Below are 12,641 nucleotides of genomic sequence, written 5' to 3'. Positions count from 1 at the left end.
TTTTTGATTAAGACTTTTTATTACAAAATCTTACAAAACTAGGTAAAAAATGTCTATTGGAGCACTGAGAAATAACTAGACGTAATCATAATTTAAATAGATAAATACAGATGTCCCACATATGCACTGATGCAAAACAAACACAGAAACAAAGTGGCCAATTTTGACCCTTGTCCCTCAGGGGGTTCGATTCAGATGTTACAGGGATGATGGAATGCTGAAACTGACCCTGCCACAGGTTGATGTTACAAAATCAAGATAGTTGACAGTGATTAAACATGAAAAGTAAATGAAGCTGTTGAGAAATAGTTAAAATCACAGATGGCGATTTGTGCGTCGATTGCATCACCAAGGCTGTTTCTGCTTTCTGCCGTCCACTTTCTTACAAACAATGGCCATCTTGGTGCGTCCAGTCTCTGGCAGGTTTGTGTCATTATTAACTTCATGGGAGATGTCTGGAAATGTTGTGGGGTAATGTATGGTGGCTAATTCTCCTGGCAAGAACCTACAGGGGAGAAGAGAGGAAAGAGTTACTACAGTGTATTGGCTATTTGCCATTCAATTAAAAAACAAACAAAGTTTATGCAGGTATAATTACATTGATGTGATTGATGTGCTCTAAAATTGTAACCTGATTTTAAAGACATGAATAATAAAATGGTAAACACAAGCTTGGTTTGATAGACATCTTTACTGTTTTTTACACTGTACATGCTGCGTAGTATTCATCATTTTCACTGGAACAAGCAGTCACTATTAAAGCTTTAGTGCGTAACATTTTGATAGTAATGAACGTCCGTTACATTCAAGCCATTGCCAAATGAGTTACTACAAAGCTAATTAAGACTATCAGCTCCACACAACTCTCTCTGTATTTCTCAGTATGGCTGTGTTCAGAAGATTGTGTCGTCCGGCGACTTTTCCGCGCAGAAGCTTGAGTGAAGATAATTACCTCTTCTGAAGAGTCCATCATGTTTTTTTAATCCTCTGTGTCCTCCTTGGCTACTAGCAACTGCGTGGAGGTGGGGTCTGTGCGTGATCACGGAAGGCTTGTATCATGTGGACGCGCCAACAGTTTTGTTGTCATTACTTAGAATTCCTCATGGGGGAGACAGAAACTACACACTTAAAGCTTAAAGCACTGGACAGCGTGTCAAAAGGCCAAGCCCTCAGTCACTAACAATCTCTCTGTGGCCACAACTGGGCATGTGCAAGAAACTGCAGGTTTGTGCTCCAGTCAGCACTTTCACAGGGAGTTGAAAGTTTGTTGACAGAGGTAATTAAAGCAAATAATCATAAAATGTTAATATATTGCACTTTTTTTTTTTTTTTTTTTTTTTATTAAAATGTAAAACGTTGTCTCATGTGCATGTCCAGTTGCACTGCAACAGTAAAGAGCTTGTGGCTGTAGGGATGGCAATGTCGGTCTGTTGGGTCAGTAGACTATTTAGGTCTAGACTGAAATGGCTTTGCAACTATTGGATGGATTGCTATAACATTTTGGGCCATTTTTGACATTCATGGTTCTCAGATGATGAATGCTACCAACTTTGGTGATTGCCAGGAGGATATTTGTGGCACATGCTGACGTTAGCATTCAGCTCAAAGCACCACCGCTGTGGTTCAAATACAGCCTCACAGAGCTGCTAGCGCGGCTGTAGACTTGTAGTCTTGTTATCTTCTCTTTAATTAGGTTATGATTTAAGAGCAAATGTATCATTTGACTTATTGTTCGTTCTGCTTTGATTAAATCAGCGAACTTACTTAGCCAAAAAGATGATTGTGTTACCGGCACAAGATTTTATTATGTTATTCGATTTTTATTAATACATTTTATTTTATTACATTATGAACAATTGTTACTTTTGGACTTTTGCGTGGTCTTTTTGAAGAAGTTAAAAAACTGTTCCTGCTTTCCTGGGACGCAAAGTTCCAGTGGTGTTCGACTAAATGAACTATGAACAATCAAAGGTGACTCACATGTGCCGATTCGCTCCTCCAGAAAACCAATCTGCTCGCTAAGGGAGTCGATGCGGTCTAGCTGCTGGAAGGAGTGGGACAGTAAGGTGGTTTTGTCCGACCAGCCCTCGTCCAGCGATAGCGGGAAGAAGGGGGCCAACACCAACTGCAGCTTCTGCACAGAGGGCGAAAACGGAGGAAAACTGAGATGAACAAAACAAAAAAATCCTCCAGAAAAGGACTATTACTCACCTAGTAAAAAGAATAATAGCATAATTAAACTTGAACTGCTAATCTTCATTTTCTCTTTCTGCTTGTTTCACTAAACAGAGGCAGGATTCTAAAAAAAAACTTAAAACATAACACATCTTAAAAGCCATTGTGTAGGTCTGGCATTTCAAAGAATCTTTTGTTCAGGGATTAAATAGCAGCTAGGATTTTATATCATACAAGGACCAGAGGTGTTCCTGGTGAGCAGGGGTGGGAGGCATCAGAGTGTATGTGGCTTGTATTTGTATGTGTTTGAACATGTGTTGGATGGTGTACCTTTTCCAGGAGCTCTACTCTGTTCTTCAGGCTCTGTACCTCCTCCGTCACATTCTCCCCCTGGCTGAAACCTCCACCTGCAGAAACCATACAAACACAGACAACGTACATCAGGAGGACGGTGACTGCCGCTTTGGAAATTAGTGGAAAATGAGCGAGATGGGGCAGGAAAGAAGGGTAAGGGGCGTGGATCTAAGGCGTGAGCGAAGCGTGTTTAATCCTCTCTCTCTCAGATCTAAAGTTTATATCTCAGACGATTCCTTCAAGCATCCTGCCCTCATCAATCCCTCTCCTTGAATGATTCATGGTCTCTGAACTACAAACCAGGAAGAGGGCTGCAGAGCTGCAGGGAGGCCGGGGGATTTTAGAGCACAGGAGGGAATCATAAATATGGAAACGGCCGAAAAAAAAAAGCCGATACACAAGCTGAAAGAGAGGTCACCAGAAATAGACGAGTGCTCATTCATCCCTCTTGTGAACATGCATCGGTTACGGGGAAGTGTCTGCCCGGCTCCATCCAAAAGGGGAATGTCCCTGGAGCACGCGGGACCCAGATCGGGATGCAAAATAAGGGACCCCTGCTTTCTGGCTGCGCTTTGGCAGACAGAGCTCGAGCGGGTCAATCTCTCCCAGATGTGGTCCATTACTGAGACAAGAATGAGTTCAGAAACAGGGTGAGGTGGAGGAGGAGGAAAAAGGGGGCTGGCGATGACCCCCAGCAGACAGGGTTGATGGAGCTGGAATGAGAATACAAGTGTTGGCCAAGAGCACAGTGAGAAAGAAAGACGGAGGGGAGGAAAAAAAGGAAGAAGGAGAGACACAAACGTGGTCCAACACTCCTCCACAGCAGCTTGGCAGAGTCTGAGCGATGGTGGAACGTATGAGCATTTAAACCTGGGCTTATGTTTTGTGATCTCCATCAACATCCCTCTGACGTGTGCATATGAGCAGATAATGGAATGCAATCTCTGAAGTAAATCTAAATCTTTGCTGGCCTTGCATTTTTGCATCCGAGAGCTGAGCGGGAAAACTGAACACGCTCCCACAAATAACCCATCCGTCGCTTCCATGAAGTAAAAAGATCTGTCATATTTTGACTTCTCACCCCCCCCTTCACGAGTTTCTTAAGTCTCTTTGCTGACTCTGCAATACTAGCAGGACTCTCGCGTGGAGTCGTGGGAGTGAACCGTCTCATTTTAGCTGAGCAGTTCCATATTTTGAGGCCTTCTTTTCTACAGAAACACTGACAAATAGTTTGGAGCGGAGCCCGAGAAAAATTGGCAATCTCACATTTACATGAGAGATATTTCATTGTCTGATAAGCACATGAGACAGTATCCCTTTTAGAGTTTCACAGTTTGGTGACTCACAAAAAGCTCAAAAGATAGGAAGATTTGGGAGAAATCTGGAAAAGGTAAGTCTTCTTTAAGGTTTCATGTTGCATAAATTCCCTGGAAAAAGCAATAACGCTGACACAAAACAGAAAGGAATGTCCTGGGGTCAACTACTACATTTATAGATGGAGGGGGGCGGGGGGGTTTATTATTTTGTTGCTAAGATACAGGAAGCACACACAAACGAAAATTTTTCATGGTAAGAGACAACATTGCAACATTTTTAAGGGACTTAAATGGAGTGTGCGGGATAAAAAAATGTCTGTATTAGCATGGGAGCTCTATTACAGTCAGATGTTTGCTTTACTCGCAGGACTCCTAGGAGTCAACTGAGTCATCTTCAAAGACCAACGGGTCCCATTCTCACCGCACGGGGCCAGACCACAGGACATCTGTCTGGCGTCGGCACCAGTCGCAGTGCATTATTACTCACGGTACGAGTTGAGAGTGGCATAGCGCGTACCAAAAGTAATAATGGACCGCGAAGCTGGCTATTGTTTCTTTTCTTCTGTGCTCCACACACTTTGCTGCTGCAAGAAAACACAAAATGATACTACAGGGCGCACGCACGCACACTCTCCTATGATGCTCATTTACCCGCATCAATGTGACCACCCACTGTTGCCTGAGTGGGAGGAGTAGGAGGAGGAGGAGGAGGAGGAGGAAGGCTTTGACAGGAATGGCCATCTCCTGTAAGCCTGAAGCCGTCTCTGCACGCACATCGATAGCTGCCAGCTGTGTTCACGCATTCCTGGGCGCACGGCTGCCGCTCGCTACACTCATCCACATCTGACAGGAAACAAAGAAAGGGGTATGTGTGTGAATATGCCCACAGAGAGACTAGTGTGATTGTGCAGGTTAGTGCAGGTTAGTGTATGTGTTGTGTGTGTGTGTGTTTGAGTTTACCTGTTTGGCATTGGTGCCCCGTCCAGCCTAGCAGACAAGCACACTGGTTGGGTCTCAAGCAGGTACCTCCATTCCCACAGGGTTGTCCACACACAGCTGTAAGAGACATTTAAAGGAATGATTCAGCATTTTGGGAAATACGCTGTATGCCATATTTGAGTTAGATGAGAATATCGAAAGAATATCGAAAGAATATCGAAAGCACTCTCATGTGTGTATGCTAATACGAAGCTATAGTCAGATGATGGTTAGCTTAGTATAGCACAGAGACTGGAGGCAGGGGGAAACAGCTAGGCTGGCTGTCCAAAATCAGCCTACCAGCAACCCTAAATGTCCATGTTATATTTCTATTTGTTTAAGCCGTACAATAACTGAAGTGTAAACACAGAAACTTATTGTTTTATGGGGAGTGCTGGACTATTTCTTGGCAGTGACTTTGTGTTGTGGTTGCATGGTTGCACGGTTGCATCCGGCCAAGAAATAGTCCAGCACATACAGTAGCCACCCATGAAACCACGACTTGTCTTGTTCTTACACTTTTGGTTTTCTTACTGCCTTTTAAATACAATCTTTCTTTTATCGTTAGATATTGCTAGGCTAGCTGTTTCCCCCTGCTTCCAGTTTTTATGCTAAACTAAGCTAACTGTCTCCTGGTTGTAGCTTTTATAATGAAACGTACAAGCATGAGCGTTTTTGTTACTCTCGGCTAGAAAGTAAATATGCATGTTTCCTTTAAAGTGCTCATATTGTGCTTTTTGGCTTTTCCCCTTTCCTTTATTGTGTTATATATCTTTTTTGTGCTCGTTATAGGTTTACAAAGTGAAAAAGCTCAAAGTCCACCCCAAAGGCACTTACCATCTCCACCAGAAAACACTGTTCACAAACTGCTCCAAACAGCTCTATTGTAGTCCAGCCTTTACTTCTGTGACAAACGTGTGTCACTTTGTAACGCATGTTATAATGCTCACCTAACTGCTAGCGTGGCACGCCCTCATACTCTGCTTCTGACTGGGTAGTAGTCCTTACCTAGCTACTGCGCATGTGCGACTCCCAACAAAGATGGAACAGAAGTGAGATGCCTCACTCTGTAGCTAAAACAGAGAGCTCAACACAAAGGGTGAAAAGAGGAGCTGGAGCAATGTGCAACAAAAATATGGTGTTTTTTGAAAATTAAACCACGTAAACCTATTCTGATATAACCTCTAAATACAGTTATGAACCTGAAAATGAGAATAATGTGAGCACTTTAACATTTTAAAAGCTTTTTTTCAGTCAGCAGATGCAGGTAGTACAGGTACGAATCTACACATAAACCCATCACATGTCCCTCCAGGTTACCTTGGTTGCAGTTGTGAGAGTGAAATCTCCGCCAGCCCGGGCAGCACTCTGAGTAGAAATGCGAAGGAGGTGCTGCTCTGCTCACCTGCCGGTACGCCACTGAGTACACCGTCCTGTGGAGACAAAAGGCGGACACCCATGGTTAGGGATTCCTGGTTATTCATAATGCTGTCATCACCCTAATGTGTGTGTTTGAGCCGGACTAGTATCTTTTCATGTTCTGTCAGACCGAAAGAACGCTGATGAGGGAATGGGTATTTGGTTGGATACAGAAACCACGGACCACTGACTTCCAAGAGTGTGTCAGAGATGACACAGGGATGGAGGGAGGGAGCGAGGGGGCAGGAGAAGAGATGCAAAGTCGAAATTATGAGACTCTGGTATGGTCGGTTTCGCAAGGAGAGATACCATGTGATAAACTGAGGCAAAAGCTAAAGAACTAAAACAAACAACGAGAGAGGATTAAACCATTTAAGTAAGGATTTACTTACAGGATTAGAAGGCCTGTAATTGGCTGAGGCCTGCCCACATAATGACCAAAAAAAAAAAAAATGAAATCCTAAAATGAAATTTGGTGGTGAGGAAAGAGTTAAAAAGATTAAAATGGAGGGTATGTAAGGGGGGGACTAGAAAGCATCAGAGCTGGAGAGATTGAGAGCGCGTAAGTATGGAGGGAGACGCAGTCCAAAATAAACACAGCCGCGGTCTCTCTGGGGCAGGCAGTTCATTTCCCGTAGTTACAAAAAGTACTCGATATTTAGATTCCCCCCCAAATATGTGCCACCATGACCCAGTTCTGTGTAAAACATGTATTTGTGTGTGTGTGGGAGAAAGTCTAGCTGTATTTATGACTGCATTTCTAACCCTTTCCCTTCCTAAACATGTCAAGCATTGTTTACCCCTTTATGAAATAAAGTAAATCTTGTGATGGCTTAATTCCAACACTGGTTTGACATCACATGTCATTTAGCTGATGCCTTTATCCAAAGCAACTTTACTTACAATTGCTATATATGTCAGAGGTCGCATGCCTTTGGAGCAACTAGGGGTTAAGTGTCATTGATGTATCACAGTGGGAATTGAACCCAGGTCTCCCACACCAAAGGCATGTGTCATATCCACTGCACCATCACCACCCACATTAGCTCTGACCCGAGTCCTCATGTACAGGCTGGACTGTGGGGCTCAGCTGGTGTTCGTCACAACAGAAGCTGAAGACATCTGATTGTGTTGTTATTTGTTGAGGAGTGTGTGTTGTGCCGGCAGACGGAGTCTCACTTGTATGTGCTGCAGAGGCGATGCCCCTGACACAGAGTGATGAAGGGCTTGTGCACCGGCTGGACGTATGACTCTGTTGCCATGGCAACGCTGTGACGGAGATCTCGGCCACACACCCTCCTCCTGCGAAAGGGAGAAATGAGATCCAACGTTAAAAACTTGAAATGGAGCTTATTGGCTTTAAACAGCATCTGAGCTGGTTTTAGATGCATATACGTCTTTTCCACAGAGATATTTAGAAAATTTTGAAAAACTCCACATTAGGAGCCTCAAGGTTTCTGTTTGTCACCACAACTTGGCGTACAGCCTAATTGCTCCTGACTGACCCGTGTAATCACTCCTGAATGTGTCAGAGCTAAGAGTTGATCTCTGACCTCTTTGGCTCCACTTGACCATTTGGTTTGGTGTTTGGTTTATTTTGGTCTTTTTGCAAATTAACTGAAAATGATAAGATGAGACTGCAGACTCCCCCAGAGTGCCCTGCGTCTTATAGTCTGGGACATAAGGGTGGAGCTTTGATCCCTGAGAGAGTGCACTCTTAAATGTTTAAATGTCATTCGGCCAATTTGTATACATTCACAGTGGGTGAGAATGCCACTCAAACAAACTGAAGCTGAAGTGGACATCTGTAGCTATAAGGACCACATTGATCAAATGACAGGCCATAATAAACACAGAAAGAGTATTAAGTGAGCTGTTACCCGTGGTGAGCGAAGAACTGCGGAGTGCCCATCACATGAAGGATGAAGAGGGAGGAGGAGAGAAGCAGCGTTTGGTACATTGTCTTCCTCTTTCCCACGTTCCCTTGCTCGGTCTCTCACACTCTTCTCTGTGCCAGTCGGAGGGAGGGAGGAAGAGAGGAGGATGAAGAGGGAGGAAGAGAGGAGGATGAAGAGGGAGGGAGGGAGGGAGGGAGGGGTCGCAGATCGCAGCCAAAGTCTCCTCACGCTGGACGTGTACGTTTTCCTCCTGGATGACTCCAGCTACCTGCAAAGCGAGGACATTGGAGATAATCATGTATTAAAACAGAGATTCAGCACTTTGTTTGATAAGTTGTCATTTTCACTTTTTTCATTTTCAAACGTTTTACATCATCACATGTTTATTTTTAACATTCCTGACTATTATTTTTCTCATAGACTGAGTGCGTTTCCCGGTGCGGAGTGATGTTCGAGATCATAAAACAGAGTGCAGTCGAGGGGGGTGATGTCGCATTTTTGGGTAGTACGTCTAAAATGCTGTTTTATGACAAGCAGTAAAGACTCAACCTATGTGATGTTTGTGCTTTAAAGTGAAGGGTTAGGGACTCCAACAGTAAATCACTTGTTGCTAGCACACAGACAGCCACAAAAGCAGGCATCTATACATTACACTATGTACTGTATATATACAGTCCTGAGTTCTTGTGGACAAAGTAGGTTGAACTCTCTCCGACCTGCACCTGCACGGACTCGTGAGACTATAACACAAAACCCAGAGCAAAGGGACTAAGAACTCTCCCTTCACAGAAATGTTCACTCATCCCTTCACACCATTTTTGGATTATTACATACTGTACAGGATTAAAGAATGGTGAAGCAGTTCCAGAGTGCATGACAGTCAGCTTGGACCTGTTCCTTCCTGCTATCCTATTCTACAGGCACGTTTTTTTAACAGATCAGATACTAAACCCATGGGAAATCTCTAACGGGGCTTTAACGCCAGCCAGCTGAGATCGTAGGTTACGGGACCGTGTCCTGCAGGAGTCTTCAGTTATCCTGGGGGTGGGGGGGCGGACGATGCTAAGACTCAGTTGACAGCTTGCATGTCTCTCTGATCCCCCGCTGGCTTCACGCCCAGAGACAGGACACGCACATCTAAAGCCTGTGTTCATTCATAAATCAGAGGTCTGACTTTAAGCGCATAGGGGGCCACTTTGAAGACAACATGTGCACACGCGTGGCAGTAAAGCATCATTACATTACCAATGAGGAAGGTGCTGCAAAGTAGAAATGCTTGTCCAAAACGTTTTTACTACTTGGGTGCGGTAGAGAAGATATGATTGGATTTGGATAATAGCTTGTTAAGATGTTATGGGAGGCTATTAAATATATATTTTTTAAATAATTCTTTCTTTGGGATGCATAAAGTACATTACCAACATTCCACACAAAGAATATGCAGCCCACTCTGCATAAATGAAATGGTAGATAGCTGAATTATGGATGCAAGACTTACATTAAACATGAAATAATTCAGAATAGTTTTTCATTATTTTGGTTTTGCAAAAAGCTGCCATTTGAATACAATACCATTCATGAATATACAAATAATGCCTGTAATAGGTTGCATAATATCTGCATCATGTTATTTTCAAAACGTAATAAGTTCTGGCCTACTGGATGACACATTAAGGAGTAAACTGGACTGGACGCCTTTCTTACATTCGCCACGAGAGGGCGCTGTTTTACAGCACTGTACAGATCCGCGGATCACTGATTGAAGAGCTACATCCTTCACTCAGAGCACCATCTCTAGAACTCTCAGATACACGCACGCAGAGTCGCACGCTCACGCATTAAACGGATGACGCCACATATTGGGAAATAAACGCACAGAAAACCAACAATGAACAACAAGAGGAGGTGCTCAAGCAAGCAAGCCAATAGCCTACCAAGGGCGCATGAATGGATACAGAAATAATCACAAACCGTGCAAATGTACAATCAGCTTTTCCAAAAAAATAATAATCCACCACAAAAAGACACAGTCCTAAACTGCAAAAAGTGGAGAAACGCCCGCGGCTTGAACAAATGTAGTCCCGTTAGGCCTATATTCCGCTAGTGAGTTGTTAAAAAGTCCAGTGATGAAACTCGGCATACTAGTGAGGTTTCTCCTGCAGCTCAGACTGTCAGGGAGCATGGGGGGTGATGGTAGGACCTCCTCCCACTCCTCTAGCTGGGTGTCCCGGTGCTCAGACTGCCTGCACTGCGGGGACCCGTGTGTGACGTCACTGCACGGGTTAATATGGGACTACATAGACTTTTTCGTAAACTTAACATTGCATATATTGCTAACTTATAGGTTTTATCTGGAAAATTGTACTTGCATGAGTGCAAATGTTCACTTCTTTTTATGTGAATTTAAGGAATATAATAAGTCTCTCAAACTTACACTTCTATTAAGACACTAAAAAGAGTAATGATCTTTTAGGAGAATAGTGTATTTTGTTTTGTCTCTATATTGTATTATTTATATTGTTTAATCATTCCCCCTCTTCATACTTTGTTTTTTGTTATTAATACTATTTTGTTAGTTTTTGAAAGTCATATTATTGTTTCTCTGGATAATTATTTTGAGTAGGTGTCTGAAATGTTTATCTATATTTGAATGTATTTTTTTCCATAAAGTTGTGAAAACTGTATTGAACTTATTCATTCATAACTACTACTACTGATACACTTCTCCCAAGCGGTTTAGTGTGTAACTGGCAGGTAGAGAGACCCTGCAGTATGAAGTGTTTTATGGCGGCAGCTGGTATAATTAAAAGGGTCAGTTCACAATTTTTCAACTCTGTCTTAAAACAATATTCAGGTATGCTACTAATATCAGCATTGCAACTGATTTTGGGTGCTGCTATCATTATCCCTGCTGGCCATCTCTTCCTAACATGCTTCCAATGTGAGTGACAAAACCTGAGGCTTCAGCAGTCTGAGTTTGTCGAGTTGACAAGATTTCCCAATAAGTTTTTTTTGTCTTTTTAGTATGGAACTCCCACTTATTACATAAGAGTGTTTCCTTGATACGTTTCAGTGGAAGCATTGTAACATAAAGCGGGAATTTTGTACTAAAATTACTGCAATTTTGGAATATATCCTCTTGATTTGGCTAAAAGGACTGTGGATGTTGTCGCCAATCATTTGTGCGCATTACGAACAGATCTCATAATGGCCTGTGTGGACAAGAGTAATGATTACAGCAAGCACAACCGGTTTCAATGTGCACCTGACTTTTCTTTTAAAACAGATTTTTTTTTTTTTATTGTGAAATTATCCTATAATTCACTGTCAAAGGAGAACTGAAGAAACCGGGAGCCAGTAGGGTATAGGAAGTTATAAAGAAAAACAAACTGTTGATTGGGGTCAGGTTTTTTAGTCTTAGTAAATCCCAAGTCATTCAACCTAGTGTCTTTTGCAAATTACTATTTTCTAAATAAATTAGGTTAATAATTAAAAATAATAAAATTGTTGTATTTAAAACCAAAAAAAATACTTCAGTCAAATTTTCATTAGAAATAATAGCAATTAGGAGCTTTAATTGTGTTTTTTCTTCTTTTAATAAATTCTGCCAACACTAGTATGCAGATCCCTTTCCACTGAAGCTAGGTGAAGTCAATTTGTTCAATATTTGACTAGCCTATAACAATGAATAAAGATAATATGATGCCAAAAAGAAGAAGAAAAATAAGTATTACTGTATTTGTGTCATGCTCTAGACTACTAATGTAGACAGCCTATTCTACATGGCCATTGTTTCCTTTTAGGAAATCATCAGGAGCCATGGACCTTATATTTTATTAGCAATTTACCAGTTTTTAGAGGTACAGTATGGAAGTCACTAATGGGCATGATTTTCTAAGAAGAAAAAGTCACATATTCCCAAAATGACAGGCACTGTGAAACATTGTACTGCTCCACTGTTATAGTCAAACAGACACTGTGCAATAGCATGCACATAAAACCAACTCTGTTATTCATGCATTAGTTAGCCTATTACTTTGCACGACCTGTAACCCTACAGTAGCTAGGCTACAGTAACAATCTGCCCCGTATAGCTATAAAGATTGTTGTCCAGCTCTTGTATGCATGTAGGTTATATTTGCTTAGCTTGTTGTTTAGCTGTAGCCTATGTCTGCATTTGTATCCTTCTGTAAATGTGTTATATGTGTGTAAGTATATTGAGAGCTAATGCTAAAAAAAAAAGAAGTAAAGTCACAGTTGTACAAGACCACGGGCCTTTGAAAATGTGTAGCTACACAACCTTACCTTCGCAGTAGGGGGTCATCAGGTGCGTGTGCGCGCGCAGGCTGAGCGGCGGCCATGGGCACGAGCCGCCGCACCAACGTATTAGAGGACTCTTCCATGCTGCCAGTTTCTTTTAAAGCTCGGCTCGGTAGTTTTTTTTTAAATAAAAACCTCGCGGTTAATTCGAGGTGCTCCCTGTGAGTCGACCGGCCACAAA

The 12,641-nt window shown here is 42.4% G+C and overlaps 1 protein-coding gene across 2 annotated transcripts; it reads right to left on the bottom strand.

Annotated features, from left to right (window-relative positions):
• On the bottom strand, positions 1-12,632 carry egfl7 (EGF-like-domain, multiple 7). Of its 2 annotated transcripts, none has more exons than XM_078271189.1 (9): positions 12,446-12,632; positions 8,123-8,408; positions 7,422-7,544; positions 6,144-6,256; positions 4,806-4,901; positions 4,497-4,688; positions 2,506-2,582; positions 1,981-2,134; positions 1-505 (listed from the first exon to the last, which is right to left on the bottom strand). In XM_078271189.1, exons 2-9 carry the CDS (start codon positions 8,200-8,202, stop codon positions 486-488), a joined length of 855 nt encoding a protein of 284 aa, XP_078127315.1. In that variant the 5' UTR covers positions 8,203-8,408; positions 12,446-12,632; the 3' UTR covers positions 1-485. The 2 variants fall into 2 exon arrangements, with proteins under 2 accessions (XP_078127315.1, XP_078127316.1); XM_078271190.1 differs by lacking the exon at positions 12,446-12,632 and adding an exon at positions 10,112-10,285.
• Between the last annotated feature and the right edge of the window lie 9 nt (positions 12,633-12,641).

Source organism: Sander vitreus, chromosome 16, assembly GCF_031162955.1.
Source record: "Sander vitreus isolate 19-12246 chromosome 16, sanVit1, whole genome shotgun sequence".
NCBI classification, from domain to species: domain Eukaryota; kingdom Metazoa; phylum Chordata; class Actinopteri; order Perciformes; family Percidae; genus Sander; species Sander vitreus.
The sequence above is the reverse complement of the archived record's forward strand: the minus strand, read 5'-3'. Positions and strand labels throughout refer to the sequence as shown.